The sequence below is a fragment of the Spermophilus citellus genome (assembly GCF_964194105.1).
Source record: "Spermophilus citellus genome assembly, chromosome: 4".
NCBI lineage: Eukaryota > Metazoa > Chordata > Mammalia > Rodentia > Sciuridae > Spermophilus > Spermophilus citellus.
Window position 1 is genome coordinate 156,252,929 of NC_138185.1, and position 24,992 is coordinate 156,277,920.

At 35.9% G+C, this 24,992-nt stretch overlaps 1 protein-coding gene and 1 long non-coding RNA gene across 3 annotated transcripts in view; both read left to right on the forward strand.

Annotated features, from left to right (window-relative positions):
- The window catches only part of MNAT1 (MNAT1 component of CDK activating kinase), a 258,540-nt gene that overhangs the window by 1,481 nt on the left and 232,067 nt on the right, over positions 1 to 24,992 (forward strand). Inside the window, exon 1 of one of the 2 annotated variants that reach the window (XM_081288977.1) lies at positions 9,630 to 9,849. The exons of the other annotated variant lie outside the window; for it this stretch is intronic. Within the exon in view, the coding sequence (XP_081145103.1) occupies positions 9,761 to 9,849 (89 nt within the window). The 5' untranslated portion in view covers positions 9,630 to 9,760. Of the gene's footprint in view, positions 1 to 9,629; positions 9,850 to 24,992 lie in introns of those variants that run through there. 2 annotated transcript variants of the gene reach the window in all.
- Positions 187 to 6,272, forward strand: LOC308646276. The gene is made up of 5 exons (XR_014021348.1): positions 187 to 535; positions 2,023 to 2,100; positions 4,933 to 5,001; positions 5,604 to 5,659; positions 6,143 to 6,272. It is a non-coding gene; the product is annotated as an uncharacterized lncRNA (long non-coding RNA).

Consider the following 24,992-nt stretch of genomic DNA (forward strand, 5'->3'; position numbering starts at 1 on the left):
CTCCGGAAAGCCCACTCCCTCCCTCCCGGTTTCGGCTGGATCTGGCCGATCAGGTTTCCCCCCGGCCACGCAGTCACCATTAAGATAGCTGCTAGAGCAAAGTAGTGTAAACGGATAGCTGCTTTCTGCTGTTCCCCCAACGTGACTTCTCCGGTTGCTGCATACTATATGGCACTGGCGGCCGGGCCGGCCTGGCCGCGCCACCTCATTGGCTATTTCGCATTCAGAGGGAGGAGGAGACACTGTGTCTATCCCTGTCGATCACCCGCCTCCTACTCCACCCCTTGCCTTTCCCTCTGCTCCTGACCCCCGGGCACCTATACCTGAAGGCAAGCACCGACATTCTTTTCTGGCTGTGCTGCTGTACGGGCAGTTACCTAATGTACCCTGAAAACTGGACAACTCTTTCAAAGAAAGATCCTGTGATTCCAGAGGGCACATTAGTTGTGTGGCCTTATGGTCTGGACGGCTGAACAAAGAGACACCCTCAGCATCTAGATGACAGAACTTCAGAGGACAATTCAGAAGCTTCTCAGTATGTCTCCATAATCCCACCCCCTTGATGTTTTTGTCAAGGATTTCTATTCAAAAGGGTCCAGGATTGAATGGAACTGGAGAATATTCTGTGGGGGCAAGCATTTAGAGTAAATTAAAATTTCAAAGGAGGAAAATGTTTGAAAACTTTGAAGTAAATGGTGTGAGCAGCCCACTGAAAAGGCAAAAAGAAGAAACCTTTTTTTTTTTTTTTTTTTAAATGTGCTTAACCTTATCACTTGAAGGACTGGCAATCCAACTGGGATGAACATGATGTAATTAAGCATACAGAATATTAAGCCATATGTTTATCCTGGATACGTCGTGTAAAAGAGATCTAAGCTTAGAATTATAACAGTCTGGAAATTTAAGTCTTAGAATATTTTTAATATAAATGTATAAATACTGCCCCACCCCCACCTGGGTGCTGGGGATGGATAGTTTCTGGATAAATAGTTCCTTTCCTGAAGATGATATTTCTGGAAGAAACACCATTCTTTACTTTATGAGTGGTGTAGTGGAGGAGATCAGTGCAAGATCAGCAGCTCTCTCCAAACATAAATAGATGGAAGATTGCCCTCTGGTCTGAGGCTGAGTGTGTGGGGTGCAGTCTGTTGCTGTTTTCAGTTGTCTCTCTTCTTCAAGGTTTGCTTGAGGTCCTAACTCAGGGATAAACCCATTTCTGCCTCTGACTACTGTGGGTCAACTGGATCTGGCAGCTGCTGCTCTTTCTCAGAATCCAACCTTTTAATGACATCATCCTAACCTTTACTTCAGGATGGCCTTGCATCCTTTCTGCTTCCCAACTAGCCATAACTGCCTACTGCAGCACATTATAAACAGCTGGTTAGGTCACCTGCTGTCATGATCAGCTTGATGAGAGGTTTTCTTTATTACTGTGGGGCTGCATTTTATTGCTGGTCAACCAAGATGTCATTTGACATAGTATTTAATTTGTTTTTATATTAACCTAATCTGATGAAGCCAGAAGTGATGTCTTTGGTAGATTTAAAATTCATAGTCACAGGAAAAACCACTTGCTTCTACTCTTTTGGAAACATCCAGTTAGGTATCAAGCTTCAGGACAATACCTGAGGTTCAAATTTTTCTTTAATTTTTTAAATCATACTTTTTATTTTGGAATAATTTTGCCTTAGTGGAAAAATCACAAAAATACATAGAGTTCCCACTTCCTCTTCACATGGTTGCCTCTAATGTTAACATCTTAGATTAGAAGGGTACATTTGCCTGAACAAATTAACATCAGCACATTACTACTTGTTAAATTCTAGGCTTTATTTGGATTTCAGTAGTTTTTCTACTAATGTCTGCTTTCTGTTTCATAATCTAGTATAGGATACACATTGCATTTAGTTTCTTGAATATTTATTTATTTATTGCAATATTGGGGATTGAACCCAGTGGCACTTTATCCCTGGGCTACATCCCCAGTCCTTTTTAATTAATTAATTTATTTTTTTGATACAGGGTTTTGCTGAGTTGCCAAGACTGGCCTGGAACTTGGCGATTCCCCTGCCTTAGTCTGCTGAGAACTGGGAATACAAGGTTGTATTCTGTATAGCTGTGCCCAGCTAGTTCCTTGAAATTTTAAGGCATGTGTATCAGAGGAAAGTAGACAGGAGGTAGTATGGTTTGGTGGGAAGTACAGGGTTTTGAAAACCAGCAACTTAGACATAGATTTAATCCTAACTCTGCCATTTACTTGACTATAAAAAGTAGACAAGGTTGTTGCAGGATTAAATAAGATGTGCCCCCAAACACCTGATATATAATTAATCCTTAGTAAATGTTATCATCCTTGTAATTTTGCAAAGTAGGAGACTTCAGTTTTATGTGCCTAATTTAAATACCTTTGGTTATATTAGGGATTATCCAATATCAGGTCATAGGAATCTGCTTCAGAATTAGTTTCAATCAAATATAGTGCATTGACTTAGAAAAGCACATATTGGGCTTCTGTATGTTTTCTGTGTATTCTAGAACATCAAGTTCAACAGATTAGGGGGATAGTAGGGGATAGGAAAGGTAGCAGAATACAACAATTACTAATAGGGCATTATGTAAAATTGTGGATGTGTAACTGATGTGATTCTGCAATCTGCATTTGGGGTAAAATTGGGAGTTCATAACCCACTTCAAACTAATGTATGAAATATGATATGTCAAGAGCTTTGTAATGTTGTGAACAACCAAAAAAAAAAAAAAAGTTCAACAGATTACACAGAAGCAGCAGTGACCTTTTATGACAGGCCTTCATCAATGACAGGAAGAGATGCTTATAGGGTCAGAAATGAAATCCAATTAAAATAAAATAAATCTCTAGGATTTATTTATTTGCAGCAGGAGCCTCAGAGCTTATTCTTGTCAGCAGTTCAAAATGGACTCAAACATGGCTATATTGCACAGTCTGGGATAACAGACTGTGCATGGAGTTTATCTCAGGGTACTTATTTTGCCAAATGGCTTGTAAAATTGATAAATAATGGGCTGAGGTTATAGCTCAATGTTAGAGTGCTTGCTTAGCATGTGTGAGGCCCTGGGTTCGATCCTCAGTACCACATAAAATAAATAAATAAAATAAAGATATTGTATCCATCTACAACTACAATATTTTTTAAGTTGATGAATACCTGTTTCTGCTTTCTCTGTTGGCAACATTGTTGTGTTGACATGACATGCAGTGTTACCTGTGTTGTGATTTGGGAAAAGAGCTGAGGCTGGAATTACGAGAGTGTGAAAAACATCAGAAAACCAAGCTGCTTGTTTCTGTATCTTTTCCTGCTAGCCTAAAGAGCTGTGTCTGTGCATCATCTCATAGCCCCCATTGATTGGTCTAGGATGGGCACTTGCCTCAAACCAAAATAATCAAAATTCTTTTCTGGGGTTTTCCAAATTTGTGCTAGAAGAATTAAGACTGGAAGAGGGAGCCTTAGATAATAATGCTTGAGAATTCAGTGACCAACAGATCTGGCTGTGTAGAACACTGCTATGTTGTAATTGAGACAGAGGGGACCTAGTGAGTCACATGGGCGATTGTGGAGGGAAGACATCCTGGCAGAGACTGATCGAATGCCAGGTTCTAATCATCTCCTGGCATAGCAGCACTCTTGCTTTTTTGTGATGATATGAATTTTCCCAGGAGCCAGAAGCTCTTTGAACTGGCATAGGCAAAAAAGATGAATTTATTGAATCTTGATAGCACACAATGGGAAGGACAGGAGTGCAGCTGGCTGGATTTGAGGACCAACTGTGTTACTCTACTTGTCTCTGCCTTTCTCATGGATTTAGTTTTCAAAGAAACTTTTCTCAGAAGGTGGGGACTCCAGCTCCCAGTAGCTCCCAGCTCACATTTTTTTTTTTTCATGGCCATCAAAGTGGCTCTTCTGCTTTTCCCTTACTGACAGTTTGAAAAATTCCATAGCAGATCTCTGATTGGTCCAATAAGAGCCCTATACGACTCTCTGGGCCAGAGGACCAGCATTGTGATTGATTGTTTGGCCCAGTAAAACCACACTGGCTTCTGGGTACAGACTATTTTCCATAAGAATTGGAGAACAAAAGCTATCCCTAATTAAGAAATAAAGCTATAAATATGCTCTTCAGACAAGAGAAGCCAGATGTGGTTGCATAGCCTTGAGGCTGAACAGGTAGGTCTACATTTAAGAAACCCTGCTAAGGAAGGTAGAATCTACTGTTAATTGAGTTGGGAATGCTAGAGGATGAGCAAATTTAGGAAGAGAAATAATGGGTTCAGTTGGTCCCTGCAGCTATTTTCAGAAATGTAGGAAACGTAATAGTTTGCTGATTTTTAAAATTATATATGTGTTTTATTCTGGTGCTGGGGATAGAACCCAGGGCTTGTACATGGTAGGCAAGTGCTGTACCACTGAACTACATCCCCTAACCCAGTTTTATGGTTCTTCTACCCAGGCTGTATTTCCATTTGAATCAGAAACCTGTTGTTAGCAGCGATTTTCTCCTCAAAACTCTCTTGACTCTTCTATGTGAATTGAGCCCTGCCACTGATGATGATGTTTCAGAGTTTCTGTTATACACCAAATGTTGTAGTGGGGACTTTATATATGTCCATGTTATATAATTTAACCATATAGCAATCCTTGAAGCATATTACACGGAGGAAGCAAGTTGAGGTAAGGGATAAAAAATTTGGCTCAAATGCAGATTTGTCTGATTTATTTATTTAATTTATTACTATTATTTGGTCCTGGGGATTGAACCCAGGGGCAGTTTACCACTGAGCTACATCCTTAGCTTTTTAAACAATTTTTATTTTGAGATAGGGTCTTACTAAATTGCTTTGGGCCTTACTCCATTACTGAGAAACTTCTGGTGAAACTTCTGATCCTTCTATCTCAGCCTCCTCGATTGTTGGGATTACAGGCATGCACCACCAAGCCCAGCCAAGTCTGTCTGATATGAAAGAAGGTGAGGGTCTGCCTATTACCTTACACTGCTCCATTATTTAATGTTACTGCTAATACATCAATACTACTATTAATAATGTTAAACTTTTATCACTGTTCTTAGGCACTATATTAGGCACTTTAGATGAAATACCTTATTTAATCTTTAAAAGTATTTTCAATTTATTACTAGGAGAATTAAGGCTTGAGGTTCTGTAACTAGTAAGTGAAGATGCCAGCATTTTAATCTGGTTCTTTTAGTGCTAGAGACCATCTATAAACACTATTTTCTACTGCCTGTAGTTCCTGAGTAAAACTTATATATGAAAGAGTTCTAAGTCAGCTGTTGCTGTCATGCTCTCTTTAGCAGTTTACAACATGGTAAAATGGTAAAGCTGGTAGAAGTTTCCTCCCACACAATCTTCAATGTTTTCTTTCCTTTTTCTATTATTATTTTTATTATTATTTGGGTACTAAGAATTTAACCCAGAGGCATTTTACCTTTGAGGTACATCCCTGGTCCTTTTTTGGAAAAAATTAAATTAAAAAAATTTAAAGGTAATTTTATTTTATTTTTGAGACAGTGTCTTGCTAAGTTGCTAAAGGTCTTGCTAAATTTCTCAGGCTGGCCTCAAACTTGCAATCTCCTGCCTCAGCCTACCAAGTTGCTGGGATTACAGGTAGGTGCTCTGTTCTTTCCTTGGTTTTAAGGTTTAGGAGAAAGGAAAAGCAATTCAATTCACAAGGTTGGGGGTCTCCTTTGAAAGACATGATTAAAACAGTTCCAGTACTGATAAACTGCAATGCCAACTGAATGAATGACTTCTCAATGTTATATTTATTAAAGACTTTATTTTCTCAAGAACCACATTTCTTTTTCCACCAAAGTTTCCTGTTATTTAAACATATAAAGATCTTAAGTTTGCCTTTATATCTGGAGAACGTCACTCTGAATCATGTAACTGGCTTGGATGTGGTCTTTTAAAGTAAGTAATAGCAGTATTAAAAAGCCCCCAGGTCAGTACATTTGTGCTGCCTAATTTAGTAAGCATTCATTGGTTAACTCTTTTTTTTTTTTTTTGTACTGGGGATCAAACCCAGCAGTGCTTTACCACTGAGCTATATTCACAGTTTATTTTTTTATTATTAAGTTTTATTTCCAGATAGACTGGCTAAATTGCTGAGACTGGGCTTGAGCTTATGATCCTCCTGTTTCAGCCTCCTGAGTTGCTGAGATTACAGGCATGTGGCCACTACACCTGCTGGTTATTCCTGTTAGTGAATAAAATTATGATCAAAGAGATAATATTGCTTACTTATTAGGTTTATCACTAATGTTTGTGTACTAATGTAAAACTCTATGCTGCCATACCCTGCCTTGGCCTGCTATTTCCCAGATGTGATGTCTGGCTATTTATCAGGTTCTTCCTCTATATCTGATGAAAATCCTAATTGTATTTTCAGCCTATGGATTGCCTACTGGTTTCACTGTTTTAAAAGAGTGGGAGTTGCACAGTTCCTTTCCATTTGTTCTTTTCTATATTAGGTACTAGGAATTGAACTCAGGGATGATTTATCATGGAGCTACATCCACAGTCCTTTAATTTTTAAATTTTGACACAGGGTCTTGCTGAATTGCTGAGGCCGGTTTTAGAATTGCAATTCTCCTGCCTCAGGCTTTCAAGCCACTGAGATTATAGGTGTGTACCACCATGCCTGGCTATAGTTTTATTGAAAAGAGCAAAAGTGTTATGAAGAGTTAAAATTCATTAATATTTATTATATGGGTTATTTTGAAAAAACTTTTCTGCATGCTTACTTCTGATAGAATTTGGGTCAAAGAAAGATGATTACAAGACCCAGCTTCAGCAATTTAGCAACCTAGTGAGATCCTGTCTCAAAATCAAAAATGACCTCTTCAACAAATGGTACTGGGAGAACTGGAAATCCATACATAGCAGAATGAAATTGAACTCCTATCTCTCACCCTGCACAAAACTGAACTCAAAGTAGATCAAGGGGGCTGGGGATGTGGCTCAAGCGGTAGAGCGCTCGCCTGGCATGCTGTGCGGCCCGGGTTCGATCCTCAGCACCACATACCAACAAAGATCTTGTGTCCGCCAAAATCTAAAAATAAACATTAAAATTCTCTCTCTCTCTCTCTCTCTCTCTCTCTCTCTCTCTCTCTCCCCCTCCCTCCCTCCCTCTCTCCCCCTCCCTCCCTCCCTCTCTCCCCCCCCCTCCCTCCCTCTCTCCCCCCCTCTCTCCCCCCTTTCTCTCTCACTAAAAAAAAAAAAAAAAGTAGATCAAGGACCTAGGCATTAGAACAGAGACCTTGTGCCTACTAGAAGAAAATGTAGGCCCAACTCTCCATCATGTCAGCTTAGGAACCAGCTTTCTCAACAAGATTCCTAAAGCACAAGAAGTAAAATCAAGAATCAATAAATGAGATGGTATCAAACTGAAAAGCTTTTTCCCAGCAAAGGAAACAATCAAGAATGTAAACAGAGAGCCTACAGAATGAGAGAAAATATTTGCCACCTGCACTTCAGATAGAGCATTAATCTCTAGGGTATATAAAGAACTCAAAAACTGTAACTAACACACACACACACACACACACACACACACACACACACAACCCAAACAAAACAAAACAAAAAAACAACAAAACAAATAACCCAATCAATAAGTGGGCAAAAGAACTGAACAGGCACTTCACAGAAGAAGAAATATCACTGGTCAACAAATATATGAAAAAATGTTCAACATTTCTAGAAATTACAGAAATGCAAATTAAAACTGTATTGAGATTCCATCTCATTCTATTCAGAATGGCAATTATCAAGAATACAAGTAAAAATAAATGTTGATGAGGATGTGGGGAAAAATGTACATGCATACATTGCTGGTGGGACTGCAAAGTGGTGCAACTGTTCTGCAAAGCAGTATGGATATTCCTTAGAAAACTTGAAATGGAACCACCATTTGACCCAGTTATCCCACTCCTCAGTATATACCCAAATAACTTAAAATCAGCATACTACAGTGGCATAGCCACATCAATGTATATAGCAGCTGGATTCACAATAGCTTGAGCTATGGAACCAACCTAGGTACTGTTCAATGAATGAATGAATAAAGAAAAGGTGGCATATATATACACTCAGCCATAAAGAAGAATGAAATTATGGCATTTTCCAGTAAATGGATGGAACTGGAGACTATCATGCTAAATGAAATAAGCCAATCCTAAAAGACCAAAGGTCAAATGTTCTCTCTGATGTTAACACACAGTAAAGGGTAAGGAGAGAATAGAATTTCACTGGATTAGACCAAGGGGAATGAAGTGAAGGGTGAGGGATGGGAATAGGAAAGAATGAATTGGACATAACTCTCATATGCTCATGTATGAATATGCAACCAGTGTAACTCCACATCACATTAAACCATAAGAATGGGATCTAATTAGAATAAGTTATACTCCAAAGTATGTATATCAAAATACATTCTACTGTCATGTATATCTAAAAAGAACACATAAAAATAAGTAAATATTAAAAATGAAAATAAAAGAAGGGTTGGGGATGTGGGTCAGTGGTTAAGCACCTTTAGATTCAATCCCCAGTACCCCAAAAACAAAAACAAAACAACCCCCAAAACCAAAAACACTATGCTGTTATTTAATAGTCATCAATTCATGTATTTTATTTATTCATTAATTATCAACAAATGTTTATTTTGGAGATGAATAAGATGTGTGCCTTATTCATGAACTTACCTAATTGAGCTGTTTACACACTTCCATTTACCTTCTTGAAAAATGCTTTGAGCGTGGGTTAAAATTCTAAAAAGAGGGCCGGGGTTGTAGCTCAGTGGTAGAGCGCTTGCCTAGCATGTGTGAGGCACTGGGTTTGATTATCAGCACCGCATAAAAATGAATAAATAAATAAATATCCATCAACAACTTGAAAAAAATATTTAAAAAATTTCTAAAAAGAGACTCGCCTCGCAGGTCTTGTGATACAACAAAAGCAATATGTATACATACGTGTGTATGTACACACACACACACACACACACACATATATATTTCTTAAGTATTTCGGGAAATACTTAAGAAAAATAATTGTCTTTGATGCGAGGAGTAGATTATTTGAGTCAGGTGATACCGTTAAGCATGCTTGACCGCCTCGAGGGAGAGTTCTCTGCAGAACAGATGTCAGGTTTTTATAGGAATATTATGACATTTCGTGAGACTTTGTGATATTGGTGCAAAGACTATCGGTCTAGGTAATTTTTCCAAACTTTATATCTGAAAACACATATAATTTTCTGAGCTTACGTGGCTATGCAAGTATAAGGGATAAGTATAAAGCACAGGCTATCTAGTTTTCCGAAAGAAATTACTACTCTGAATTATTGAATAGTACACAGGCATAAATCTTGATTGTTTCCAGACAGAAAAAAATATGGAATTTATCTTCCCAATTGTGGGTATCTTGAAAAGTGCAACTAGGCGCATAGCATATAACTGAAAAAGCCCTCTTATTGAGCTGCCTTATCTAAGGTTCAGACCAAATCCGAGGAACAGGATTTGAGAACTCGCTGCCGGAACGTTTCTGTTGTAGCACCTAGTTCCTAGCCGGTGCTCTTTCGCGAAGGGACGGTCCCGGTTAGGTGCCTGTTGGTAGGAACCCACTTGGCGACGGGTCTGGGGGGTTCTTGAGGTGTTGGTGTCCAGAGTAGAGTCAGGAGAGTCAGTAGGTAGAGGAGACACCATGGACGATCAGGGCTGCCCTCGGTGTAAGACCACCAAATACCGGAACCCCTCCCTGAAGCTGATGGTGAACGTGTGCGGACACACTCTGTGAGTCTGGTGGCAGTAAATTGTTGGGGGAGAGACACCGGGTGGGAGGAGAGTAACCGGGAGATGTTTGGCCTCGGCTCCGGCTCCGGAAAGTAAAGGGCGTCGTTAATTTAATAACTGAGGAGAAAAATGGGCAAAGAGAACGGTCGCTCGTTTAAATGGCCTGTAACCACTGGCCTTAAGCGGCTCTGGCCTGCTTTGAACTGCGGATCCTCCCTACCCCCCAGTTAGTGAAAATCCCGACTGCATTTCCAAACTTCGTGTTTCAGCTGGGCTCTAGTCATTCCTGGTTAAAAGTGTGGGGAATTGGAGTGTTTAATTTCACATGAAATGTTTTTATTGAAAAGACTAAAAATGTTATGAAAGCTTATAATCACTGAGTGATTATATTGCTGCTATAGATTGTATGAGTAAATAGGAAAACTTTGTAAGTTCACTTGTCCTGATGGATTCAGTTGGACTTTAATCATTAAAAGGAAGAAAATGAAGACTCTAGGCAGTTATTTTTGTATATAAAATAATGGCTGACATTTATTGAGTGGAAATTACATGCCAGGCATTTTTTCTGAGCTCTTACCATGAATTATCTCACTTAATTGTCAAAACAGCCTTATGAAGTAGGTATTGATATCATTCCCATCTCACAGGGAAGGAAGACCAAGTTTGCGCACGACCCCTTATTAAGTGGGTCCTGTGAGATCTGGAGCCCACTAAGTATGACTCTAGAGTGTCCATTTTGGTGGAATGGTGGTGGTGAAGGGAGGGAGATTGTATGTGTATTTTGAAGAATAAGTGTAGGAATTGATCAAAGGGGTTCTTGTCAGGTTTTCTTGGTCTAATGTGGTTCAGTAAAAGTGGTTCTGAAAAAAAACCCACACGTTTTTGGATTAAATGTACTATATAATGGTGAGCACATATTATATTCCTGTATTTTCTCTGAAAGGTTTCTTTTTATTACTTTTTTAAAAAATTTTTGGTTGGTGCTGGGTGCCAAACCTAGGCCTTGCCAAGCAAGGCAGGCTTTTCTACTGCCACATCTCTATCCGTTCGTAAAGTTTCTTTTTCTTTCTTTTTTGATAATGGAGATTGAATCCTGAGGCCTTTTACCACTGAGCCACAGCCCAGCCCTTTTTGTTTTTTTATTTTGAGAAGGTTTCACTGAGTTGCTGAGAGCTCCACTAAGTTGCTGAGGCTGACTTTGAACTTGTAATCTTCTTGCCTCAGTCTCCCAAATTGCTGGGATTACAGGTATGCACCACTGTGGGTGGTGGGGATGATCTACAGTATGGTGGACAAGGTCATTAGGTATGCATAAATTGCATGATGGCTATAGTTTTGTTATAGGGGGTTTTAATTTGATTGCCTTTTCTAACTAATCTTTATTTTCCTTTGCTTTACATAGTATTGTTAGCTGTGAGAATAGTTTTAAGATTAGAAATATAGTAAAAGTAATCAAGTGGAATGTGTGGAAAAAGGGCAAACACTGTAGATAGACTATTAGGTTTTTAGAAAAGTTTGGTTTGGTTTTTCTCTATATTCCTGTGCCAGGTGCTAATGGAAAGGGAGTTTGTTCTTTTGGATGGTTATGGAGTGTAATTTTCTGGCCAAGCAGAAATTAACCAATGAGGAAGATTATGGGATTTCAGTTAAGAAAAGGCATTTTATTGGACAATTATAAAATAATAGTTTAAATTAGAAATTGCTTTTGTTGTATCCTTGTTTAGTAGGGAGACGGGAAGGAAGCAGAGAGGGGAAGAGAGAAGGCGGGGGTGGGGCGAGAGAACTGAAAGCCATAGAATCTTTTAAAACCTAGTGGCAGAAGTGACTTACCACCATTATTTCTGCAATGGATTTGTGTGTGTGTGTGTGTGTGTGTGTGTGTGTGTGTGTGTGTGTGTGTGTGATGTCAGGGATGGAATCCAGAGCCTTGAGCATGCTAAGCATCTACTTTACAGTCCATCCTCTTCAGCTGCATTTTGTTACACTAACTAACCTTGTTGAAACATTGGAGGTATTTACTGTGAGGCAGGGGTAGTCAGTCAGTTTTGAAGACTGGCTTCTGCATGATTTTGTTAACTTATTATTATTATTTTTTTGCTCAGGTCTTCAAGTAGTAAAGACATTTTAGGAAGCAAGTGATAAAGTGAGATAAAAATATGATTTTTGGAAAGACTAATTAGAAATACTGTTTATGGAAAAAATACAGTAGTGGGAAGGAGAGAAAATAAAGAGATAAGACGTTATGCAAATATTTTTCTCCCTTAGTTTCTAGCAACTGAAGAAGTATATATATTTTTTATATATCAGTTCAGTCTACCATAATTGACTATATGCACATAGAAGATTGGATTTATTTTTTTTCTTTTTTCAACGTAAGTATGAACTTTGTATCAGATGAAGAAAAGAGCATGTTTTTTTTTTCTTTAGCATGCTCTCCTATTTCAAGAAATAGGCCTTCCATAGAATTCTAAAGGCTAATTATTAAATTTTTGTTTAACTACAGTCTTTAATAATTTATTTCTGCTCTAGCTATTCCTGGTAAAACTTTTCTCTGGAAACTGTACATGCATCTAGTTTTACTAAATATATATTTTTTCATTTTAAATATATATAAAAGACACAAAGTGATAAACAAAATAATTTACCTACCATTCTGAAAATTAGTATTTTGTCATATTTATTTAAATTCATTCTCTTTCTTACTTTTTTCTATGCTCCTATTTTTCCTCCCCCTCTCTCTTATGCATTGATGGTATGAATAGTTTGTGCTGGAGTTATCCTTGAAGAGCCTGAATTTTGCTTATTGCATCTATTTGGTATTGTTTGATGTGTTCCTCTGTCTTCCTGTTTCCTCCAAATTGTTAGTTATATTTAGAAGTTTATCAGATTAGGATTCAGTTTATTTGTTGATAGTAATTAATTGGTATTAATTCATTATAACTAATATTTAGTCCCTTTGTGCATATTAGGAAACAGAACCCCTGCAAGAAACATTTGGAAAGGGCACTCATCCAAGGTGTTTGGTTTCCTTTGACTGCTTTCTTATTTCTTTACTATAGTTCACATTTATCTATTTATTTTATTTTTTCTGGTACTGGAAATCTAATCCCCAGAGATGCTTCACCACTGAGTTACATCGCCAAACCTTTTTATTTTTTATTTTAAGACAGGAGCTGGCTAAGTTGCTTAGAGCCTCACTAAACTGATGAGGCTGTACTCAAACTTGTAATCCTCCAGACTCAGCCTTGAAAGTTGCTGGAATTTATAGGAGGAATTACAAGGCATGTACCACCAAACCCATTGTTTAATACTTTTTAATTGTAGATGATGCATTATAGAAATACTGGATTTTGTTATCTTTTTTGTGAAGAGCATTGGTTTTTAAAAAATTCTTCTAGGTAGTTCAATTTCAGATAATCCCCAGATTATCACAGTATGACTTATGATTTTTTGACTTTGTAGTAGTAGTATGAAAACCTTCAGTGGAAACTGTACTTTGAGATTTGATCTTTTCCTTGACTAATGATATATAGTATGATACTCTCTTAAGATGCTGGGTGGCAGCAGCAAGCAGCAGCTCCCAGTCAGCCATCACAATGGTAGAGAACCTATTCTACAGCAGCATGTGTTGATAAAGCCTTGAGTCCAGTAGTTTAGAGGTATCAAATAAATGCATTTTATCATAAATATATGTAGTTTATTATGTCAGTTATACCTCAGTTAAGCTGGGCACAGTAGCACATGCCTTATCCCAGCTCCTTAGGAGACTGAGGTAGGAGGATCACTTGAGCTTGGGAGTTTGAGGTTAGATTGGGTAACTTAGCCAGATCCTGAAGCTGCAGCAAGACCTACTCATGGACATGCTGACTGAGACCATGGCACACATGCACTTGCTGGAAAAGCTCAACCCTGAGAACCAAATAAATGCATTTTTGACTGCATTTATTGACTGATGGTATTTTTAAATTATGATGAGCTGAGGAGCATCAATACTGGCAGAGTACCTCAAACGTGTAGGTTTTGTTTCACTCTGCTAGAATGATCTGTGGAGTACCTATTGAGTTTCCTTCCTTTAGTGCAACTCAACCTCCAACTTATAATCTTTTTTTTTTTTTTTTTTAAATGCTTTGCTAGGTATTGAATGAAGGACCTCATGCATACTAGGCAAACATTCCACCACTGAGCTGTATCTCTAAGCTGAAACTTATAATCTTTAATTCCTTGCAAAACTTCTTGGGACTTGAATTTGTGCTTTGTTAGGGTGAGTCTAGAGAAAGTAGTCTTATTCTAGGATATGGAGCTTACCTTAGTTGAGGCATTTTTGGTATCTCATTTTGGTATCTCTGAGCATGTTAATGTGGTTTTTCTGCTCTGGCCTGTAGGAACTCTGAAGTAAACCCAGTACTCCTTAACTTCTAGTTTGGATTTCTTTCTTAGACACTCTCTTAAGCCTTGATTGGTTTTGACTTTCTCAAATGCATCCTAATCCTTGGCCAGGAATTTATATTGAACCCACACACATATCACTCCTCTGACTTGTGGATTTCAATCACAGTAACTACCCTGACCTCTAATCTTTGCTCATTTAGTTAAGGACAACTGCTGTGCCTTTCTTAAACTTTTTTTTTTTTTTTTTTTTGCTGGGCCATAGTCATGGAAATTGTCCCCAGGTAGAAAGCTGAGGCATTGTACTTATATTGTAAGTTTCTTTTCTTTTTTGGCATTGTTGGGGATCCATCTAGGTCCTCAAGCATGGTATGCAAGTCCTGTACCACTGACCTATACCCTCAGCCCCATGAATTGCCCATCTTTCAGAGTTGGATATCTTATACTGCCTGTTGTCTAATGCCTGTATAAACAATTTTCTTATATAATATGTTTGTTTTATGGTTGCTTATAGTGGGAATACTAGTTTAGCATGAGTTACTTAACCATATTTGTTAGGAAAAGGTTGGCCTTATATTTTTAAGTAATTATTTCTTCCTGTGGTCTTGCAGATTTCTCAAGTCTTTGTACACATGTTCCCTTTTCTTTTTAAGCTCAAAATTGGCAGTTGCTTGTGTCTCTTTAGCTTGTCTTTTTCTGTTGTAGTTCTGATTACCTTTTTACTATGTCAGCTCCTTCTCTAATACTTTCCTAAGAATTTTTAAAAAATTGAGTATTTTGAAGTTGATTAGTAAAATCTGTGGAATAGCTCATATCTTCTGAATGGTAATTACGATGAAGATCTCAAAGCACATCTCCTGAAGGAGGTGAGTTTTGCTTTTACCACAGAAGACATGGGGTTCTGTGTATTTTAATAGTCCAGAGACAGATTGAGAAGTTGAAAGAATACTGAAGCACTAGTTAGAAAGTCTAGTTTTTAGTTTTGCCATAGACTAGTCAATTGTAAGCTGTCCGGCAGTCCTCGTCAAACATTTGGGTAATTCCCCCCCACCCTAGTACTGGAGATAGAAATCAGGGGTGCTTTGTCTCTGAGCTACATCACTATCTCTTTTTATTTTTGTTTTGAGACATGATCTTACTAAGTTACTGAGGCTAGACCTGAACTTGTTATCCTCTTGCCTCAGCCTCCTTAGTAACTACTGGGATTGTAGGTGTATGCCACTGTATCATGATACATTGGGTAACTTAATAGTTATTGAGAAATTTATTGTAGTCAGTAACTGTAGTCTTTCCTTTGACCAGATATCATTACTAAAACTCTAGGAATATTAAACTCTAGGATATGTATAGATATGAATACTTTATTTGGATTGGTTCATGACTGTACTGTATGTATTTTTTTGATATGATGAAGAGTGATTCTTAGCATATTTTAATCTTTAAAATGCAGTGTGGGGCTGGGGTTGTGACTCAGTGGCAGAGTACTTGCCTAGCATGTGTGAGGCACTGGGTTCGATTTTCAACACCATGTATCAATAAATAAAATAAAGGTCAATTGACAACTAAAAAAATATTTAAAAAAATGCAGTGTGAAGTTGGGGGTAAAGTACTTGTGTAGCATCAACAAGACCCTCACCATCTCAAAAAATGCAGTATGATAATATATACTGATTTCAATTCCTTTTCTTATTCAGTATAACTTTTTAGTTATAGTCCTTTAAAAGTGTGGTTATAAAGCATTTCTTAATTATATTGTTTAAAGTGTTCCTTTTTTGTATGTGTGTGTGTGTGTATATATATATATATATATAGCCCTGTTTCAACTCTTCTCTTTTCTACTTGTTGTCTATACTGAAAAATTATTTTTAAAAATTTATTTTATATACAGTCATGTGCTGCATCCCTATAAGATAATAGTCAAAAATTCCTGTCACCTAATGATATCATAGTTATTATGATGTCAGCACACAAAAAAAACTCATGTTTTGAGTTGATGCTGGTGTAAATAAACCTGCTGTGTTCCCAGTCATATAAAGTATTAGCATGTATAATTATGTGTAGCCCACAGTACTTGACAGTGATAACAAACAAATGTTATTGGTTTATATATTTATTATACTAATTTATCATTATTTTAGAGTATATGCTTTCTACTTATAAAAAATGTTTAAAACAATGTGCTGCGTTATGCCAGCAGCAGCCTCATATATCTCCTTTACTGTATTTCTCTATTTTTTTTGTACCAGGGTGCTTAACAACCAACCCACATCTCCAGCCTCCCCCCCCCCCAAAATATATTTTGAGACGAGTTGCTTAGGGTCTCACTAGGTTGCTGAGGCTGACCTCAAATTTGTGATTCTCTTATCTCACCCTCCAGAGTTGCTGGGATTATAAGCATGTGCCTCTCTGTCTGGTTTGCTGTGTCTTTTGATTGCATCAAGAGGCCATGTTCAGTGATTGACCCATACCATCTAGGTTTGTGCAAGTGTTTTCTGTGGTGTCAACCCAAGGATTAAATAATAACAGGTTTCTTAGAACATATCCCTGCCATTAAGCAATACATGAATACATATCTAGCTTTCTATTTTGGAGGAAATTTTTGTGAGGTTTTGCCTAAAGCATCAGAAAGTTTCAGAGGATCTTTGCTTCATGGACATTCTTTAAGATCTCTCTCCCTGTAAGTTATATTATCAAATTTGTGTCCTAAGACTCAAACAGGTAATATGAAACTATTAGATCTTAAAGATTATTTGTTAAAATGAAAATTATTTCATTCTGTAAGAACCTAAAACAGTAGCACATTAGTTTCTGTTTTAGTCAGCTTTTTCACTGCTGTTAACTAAAAGACCTGAAAAGAACTATTTTAGAGGAGCAAAAGTTTATTTTGGGGCACATGTTTCAGAGGTCTCAATCCATAGATAGCATGCTCCATTCCTCAAGCCCCAGGTGAGACAGAACATCATGGTGAAAGGGTGTGAGGGAGGAAAGTGGCTTACATTGATGATCAGGCAGCAGAGAGAAAGAGACTCCACTTGCCCCATACAAAATATATATTGCAAAGGCACACTGCTAGTAACCTACCTTCTTTAGTCATATCTTACCCACCTTCAGCCATACCCAGTTAATTTCATCAGGAGATTCCTTCACTGATTGGGTTAAAGCTCTCATGATCCAATCATTTGTCCTCTGAACTTTCTTGCATTGTCTCTCACACAAGCTTTTGGGGGACATGTCACATCCAAACCATAACAGTTTCCTGTTAAATAAAAACAATTAATTGGTTTTCTGGTTGTGTTTGTTCTGTGGTGGGCATAGAATGCTGTATCTAATAAATCAAATATTTGATGATAGTCTGCCTGAGTTGAATCCTAGGTTTGCTGCTTATTATTAGTTGTGTACATTTAGCAAAAATGTCATTCTCTTAGAGATTTGGTTTTATCATTTGTGCAGTGGGTTTTGTTATTAGTATATGCCACATGTTGCCATGAGAATTAGTTGAAGTGTAGTTCAAGTAAATTAAAAATGAAGTAAATTTAAGCATAAACTTATTATCAACAACAAGAGACTTATTTTTGCTATTCTGAATGCAAAAAAAAAAAAAAATTGGAACAGTTTTTTAGGTTGAGTTTCCAGAATCTTTTTGGCAATTTACTTCTTGTTTACTTAACAATTAAACCCTGAGATAGTGTACAGCATTAAAATAACTGAGTAAAAATTAAACCTAGCGATTTTAATGGTTTTTTTCAAGTTTCAAATGTGTTACACATATTTAAAAAAAAAGTAAGCTCAATAATATTTTATAAGTTGTTGGTGTTTACTGATTAATATAAATTTGCAGTCTTTCTCATACACTCAATAAATTTTTCAGCCATTTATTCTCAAACTCGCCTCATGCTAAGAATCATCTGAGGTGTTTGTTAAAAATGCTAATTTCTGAGCTTTACTAGAAATATTTTTGAGGAAAGACCTGCATTTTGTACTACCTTTTCCGGTGAATCTTGTTCTTGAAGAGTTTTGAAAACACTATATTAGAGATACAATAAAGAACGTGGGACATGGTTTCTGCCTCCATTAATTTCATAGTGTTTTAGCTCTTTTGAGTCATTAAAAGGAGATTAGTGGTTGTTTTTTTCTTTGGTTTTTTTTTTTTAAAGAAAGAAAAGGAAACTTTAGAGTTATAAAAAAATTCTTTGTAATAATGGTACTGAGAGTAGGCTTTATGTTGTTTATTAAATACTTTATTTAAACAAAGTACTATTTGTTAAAGAAACAAGAAACAAACCTGAAATCCTACAGCCTGATTATAGCTATTCTGCTGGTGTAAGAAAGGGGCCTTTGGGGAGTTAAATCATTTTGGTGGGTACATCTTTATTGATGAAAATTTTTGCAGGGTTGGTATCAAGGGAACAAAATGTTGGGTGGTTCCAAATGCGTAAATTGTTTTGTCCAGATCAGCCACTGAAGAGGAAAGCTCTAAATATTAGCTCCTTTAGGAAAGTTTGATTTGGCTGTCAAGCTTATACAAAAGTACAGGTTACAAAGCACTGTTTATTTTATCTAAAGGATTGATAGGAAGTTGGAAGACTCAGTTAATTTAAAATTGGATGGAGCTTAGCAATCATTTCTCTTGTTTTATTCCATACCTGCCTTCCTTTTTTTTTTTAACAGATGGGAAAACTTCAGTGTAGCTCCTCTCTGTTCTTTTTGAATAAATCCTGGTTAGTTATTATTCAGTTAAATTATGAATAATAATTTAAATTATTAAATTTAAATCAATTAAATTATCATACATTTTCTAAATAAAATTTTTATTAAGGTTGCAACTCAAACCCATTTTATGTATAAAATGAAAATACTGCAATGTTGCCAAAGTCATTTTGATATACTTAGAACAATTTTTTGTTTATATTCTAGTTCTAGGATGCTAGCTTAAACAACAAAAGTTTAAATATTCAATCATGATTCAGCCATGCTATATTTTGCCACATCTTTATTTTTGATTAATTATATCTAAACAGTGTCATAGTGTTTGTGTTTTGAGTTATAATTAGATGTCAGTTAGAAAGCCTAATATATTATTTATGAAAATGATTTTGAGATTGACAGTATTTTTAGTTTTCATATTTCATTTTTCACATCACATATTAAGATAAATTATACACATATATATGTCAAACAGATTCTCAACAGAAAGACTAAATATCAAATTAAATGGGCTTTATTAGAAGTGTTTTGGAGTTAGGCTTCCTTATACTAGGTTAGAATATGTGAAACAGAATTTTGAAATGAAGACAAATGATTGTATACCTCAAAAAATTTCTTTAGAACATAAATATGATAGTGGATTTATCATTGAAAATTAATGAGACCTCCATCAATATGTTGCAGTGCCTCTGCATCACTTTATATATATTTAATGAGCCTCCTATTCAAATTTCAGGCAACTGAAGCAAACTGTATCTAGCACAAACTTTGATTTACTTAGAAATAGTTCATCCCACTAAAATATGTATGTCCTGAAATCCAGCAATGTTAAGTATAATTTCTTCATAAATAATTCTATAGTGTTCACTTTCTAGCTATCACTAACTTGTTTCTAAACAAATGCTATATTTTAGTTCTGTTTCTGATGTTACCAAAATCTGTTGTTTTATTCAGTCTTATTTCTTGCTACTGTAGAGTGTTTGAAGTAGGAGCTATAGGGGAAAAGCCTCACCAATTAGTAGGATTGGTAAAGTGTGACATGTAAGATGCCGTGTTTTTGAGATCTATTGAAAAACACATGAGAACTACTTAGGAGTCTTTTTCTACATATTGGCATTAAGAATATAATTTTGAATATTTGTGTTTTAATTTTAGTTTTATTATTCTCTTAATTTTTTTGTGTTGGAGACTGAAGCCAGGTCCTTATGCCTACTACATCCCCAGTCTAATTTTATTTTAAAATAATTTTACTTTAAAGATACCAAAAGATAATGTTAAAAAAAATTTAAAAAAACATTTTGACAAAAATATTGCATGTAAGTAGAAGCAAATTATATAAAGTATAGTTTTTATTTTATGGAATAGGACTTTGCTGAGTTAAATGTTACTTAATTTTCTTTTTTTTTCTTAAATTTATTTTTTAGTTGTAGTTGGGCACAATATCTTTGTTTTATTTTTATGTGGTGCTGAGGATCGAACCCAGGGCCTCACACGTACTAGGCAAGCACTTTGCTGCTGAGCCACAGTCCCAGCCCCTGTTACTTAATTTTCTAAAAGTGCTAATTACTATTGAAAATTTCTAATTGGTATCTTAAAATTATCAAGAAAATGTTATCAGATGTAAGTTCTTTGTCTATATTTGCTTTATACCTAATCAATTGATAGCAAAGGGAGTTCTTAAGTTGATGTTGATAAGCAAAAATTTAGAAAAAAAATATATATATATATATATATATATATTTATTTATTTATTTATTTTTTTTTGTGATCCTGGGGATTGAATCCAGGGCCTTGTGCATGCAAGGCAGGCACTCTACCAACTGAGCTATATCCCCAGCCCCTAGACAATACATTCTTGCTCTTGAGGCAAATTAAATATATTTCTAAGATATAGTGTTGCAATAGATGTTTCTTTCTTCATTATTCAGATTATTAATGTCTTATTTCTCATAATTGTATCTGGCACACCCATTAATATTTAATTCTTTTTAGAGGTTAATTGCAAAAAAAACGATCTATGTAATGTGCTGCAACTAAATGCAAAATCATGCACTTCATGGTAGGAATGGTGTCAGTAAATTACTTAACAGCTTAAGTTTAGTGTTTGTAATTTCTCCTTGAAAAATATATTATTTGTGTTTCCTGTTTATATGTTTCCAATTTGTATTATTTGGAATTAAAAACTAAAATTTAAGTATTATATGCAGAAGTTAGTATACAACAAAGTAGAAATTATTGAAAACATATGACTAAAGTGTATTGATGAATAAAATACTTCACAGAAGAGAGTTCTATACATATGTAAATACCAACTTGTTTTGTTTTTTTTTTTTGGAGGAGTGTTCTGGGGATTGAACACTGGGTGAAAAACATGGAAAGCACCTGCTGTACTACTTCTGTAGACCTCAACATTTTGTTTTCATAACAAAAGATAGAACCCAAAATTGAACCTGTGCTTCTTAATCGTATTCTGTATACTAATACTGTTTTTATCCAAATTGCCATGTTTACTTATGGGTTTTTAGTTCCTAGATTATGCTTACAGAGTGAGATTTTTGGTATAGTGGTTAGGATCAATTTTGGAATTAAGAAAAACATTGCATTAAATCTTATGCTGTCACCTTCACACCCCCCCCCCACTCCATCACTGGGAATTGAATTGAGGGTTACTGTACCACTGAATTAGGTAGCTACATCTGCAGCCCTTTTTTATTTTGAGACAGGGTCTTTTTATGTTGCTGAAGCTGGCCTTGACCTTGGAATCCTCCTATGACCTCCTTAGTGGCTGAGATATAGGATTGCACCAAAGCAACCTATTTAAAATCAGTTATATATTAATGGAAGCTTTGGTTGCTTCCAGGATGTTTAATACTATAATTTTTCATGAACATCCATATGCTTGTGAGTATATATATAGTACAAACTTCTTTCTTTCTTTCTTTTTTTTTTTCTGGTGTTGGGAATCAAACCCAGGGCCTCATGCTCACTAGGCTGGCACTTGACCAGATGAGCAAAATACCCAACTCTCAGTAGGATAATTTACAAAAAGTGAGGTGTACATTTGTAGTTTTGGTTGATAAATTATTTCCTCCCCCCCCCCCCAGTTTTATCCAGGTATAATAAAGTCAGCAAACTTAGACTAGGGTGTGTAATCTATCACCACAATTAGATAAATACTTCTATCAATGGATAAAATCACCTTGTACCCTTTTGTAATTCATTCTTTCCTCCACCACCATCCCCAGGCAACATCTGATTTGTTTTCTTTTATTATAGATTAGTTTGTTTTTGTTATAATTTTACAGGAGTCATATAGTTTGTACTCTTTTTTATCACTTAGCTGAATTATTTTGTAATTTGTCCATGTTTCAACAGTTGATCTTTTAATTGCTGAGTAGTATTCTATTATATATCACATTATATACATAAGTCATAGTTTTTCCATTTATCAGTTAATGGACATTTGACTTGTTTCTGATTGTTGTATATTTTATTTATTTATTTTTTAAAAAATATTTTTAAAATTATTTTTTAGTTTTAGGTGGATACAATATTTTATTTTTATGTGGTGCTGAGGATCGAACCCAGTCCCCTACATGCTAGGCAAGCGCTCTACCACTGAGTCACAACCCCAGCCCCTGTTGTCTATTTTAAAAGAGCTGCTATGAAGTTTGTGTGGATGTATGTTTTTATTTCTCTTGGGTAAATACCTAGGAGTGGAATGGCTAGGTTGTATAGTAGGCATATCTTTAATTTGAAAAATTTTACAGGTTTAGATTTTTTATTTAGGTCTGAAATCCATTTTAAGTTTTTACATATGGTATGAAGTAATAGTTGATTTTTAAAATTCTAATTTGTTATATATAACAGCAGATTGCATTACAATTCATATTACACATAGAGCACAATTTTTCGTATCTCTGTTGTAAATAAAGTATATTCACACCGTTTGTGTCTTCATACATGTATTTAGGATAATGATATTCTATCTCATTCCACCTTCTTTTTTACGCTCATGCCCCCCCTTTCCCCTCCCACCCCTTTGCCCTATCTAGTGTTCACCTAATCCTCCTATGCTCCCCCTCCCAATCCCACTATCAATCAGCCTCCTTATATCAGAGAAAACATTTGGCATTTGGTTTTTTGGGATTGGCTAACTTCACTTAGCATTATATTCTTAAACTCCATCTGTTTATCTGCAAATGCCATGATTTTATTCTCTTTTATTGCTGAGTAATATTCCATTGTGTGTGTGTATATATATATATATATATATATATATATATATATATATATATATCACATTTTTTTAATCCATTCATCTACTAAGGGACATCGAGGTTGGTTCTGTTATTTAGCCATTGTGAATTGTGCTGCTGTAAACATTGATGTGGTTGTTTTCCTGTAGTATGCTGTTTTTAAGTGCTTTGGGTATAGACTGAGGCATGGGATAGCTGGATCAAATGGTGGTTCCATTCCTAGCTTTCCAAGAAATCTCCATACTGCTTTCCATATTGGCTGCACTAATTTGCAGTTCCCCCAGCAATGTATGAGTGTATGAGCCTTTTTCCCCAGGTCCTCGCCAACACTTATTGTTTGTATTCTTAAGAGCTGCCATTCTGGCTGGAAATGAAATCTTAGAGTAGTTTTGATTTGCATTTCTCTAATCGCTAGAGATGTTGAATATTTTTTTCTTATATTTGTTGATTGATTGTATATCGTCTTCTGAGAGGTATCTGTTCAGTTCCCTGGCCTATTTATTGATTGGGCTATTTGTTCTTTTGGTGTTTAGCTTTTTTAATTCTTTATATACCCTAGAGATTAGTGCTCTATCTGATGTGCGAGTGGTAAAGATTTGCTCCAAAGATGTAGGCTCTCTATTTACCTCACTGATTGTTTCTTTTGCTGAGAAGAAGCTTTTGAATTGATCCCATTTATTGATTCTTTTTTTTTTTTTTGGTGGTGATGCTGGGGATTGAACCCAGGACTGTGTACGGACTGTGTACATGCTAGGCAAACACTCTACCAACTGAGCTATTTCCCCAATCCCCATTTATTGTTTTTTGATTTTAATTCTTGTGTTATAGGAGTCTTATTAAGGAAGTTGGGGCCTAGTCTGACATGATGGAGATTAGGGCCTACTTTTTCTTCTAATAGATAGTATCTCTGGTTTAATTCCTAGGTCCTTGATCCACTTTGAGTTGAGTTTGTGCATGGTGAGAGATAGGGATTTAATTTCATTTTGTTGTATATGGATTTCCAGTTTTCACAGCACCATTTGTTGAAGAGGCTATCTTTTCTCCAGTGTATGTTTTTGGCACTTTTGTCTAATATAAGATAACTGTAATTATGTGGATTAGTCTCTGTGTCCTCTATTCTTTCTGTACCATTTGTCTACAAGTCTATTTTGGTGCCAGTACCATGCTGTTTTTGTTACTGTTGCTCTGTAGTTTAGTTTAAGGTCAGTATAGTGATGCTGCCTGCTTTATTCTTTTTGTTAAGGATTGCTTTACTATTCTGGGTCTCTTATTTTTCCAGAGGAGTTTCATGACTGCCTTTTCTATTTCTACAAGGATGCGTTTTTTGTATTTTTTTAGATCAACAGGGAAATCTAGTTGACTTAGCACCATTTATTGAAATAACTGTCAATTTTTCTATTGAATTGCTTTAGCATTTTTGTTAAAAATCAGTTGACCAAACATGTGTGGATCCAATAAGTTGGAATCCACTGTTGTGTTGCATTGATTTATATGTATCTTTGCTGTTACAACCAGATTGTTTTGACTGCTGCAATTTTCTAGTAAATTTTGAAATCAGATAGTGTATGTCTTTAAATCTTGTTTTTATATTATAAATTCCTTTGATTATTCTAGGTCCTTTGAATTTTCATGTAAATATTAGAATCAGTTTGTCAACTTTAGAAAAAAGCCTGCTGGAATATTGGTTGGGATTGCACTGAATTTGGGGAAAAATGTCGTTTTTTTTTTTTTTTTTTTTTTTTTTTTTAAGTACCAAGGATTGAACCCAGAGGGACTTCATCAGTGAAACTATAT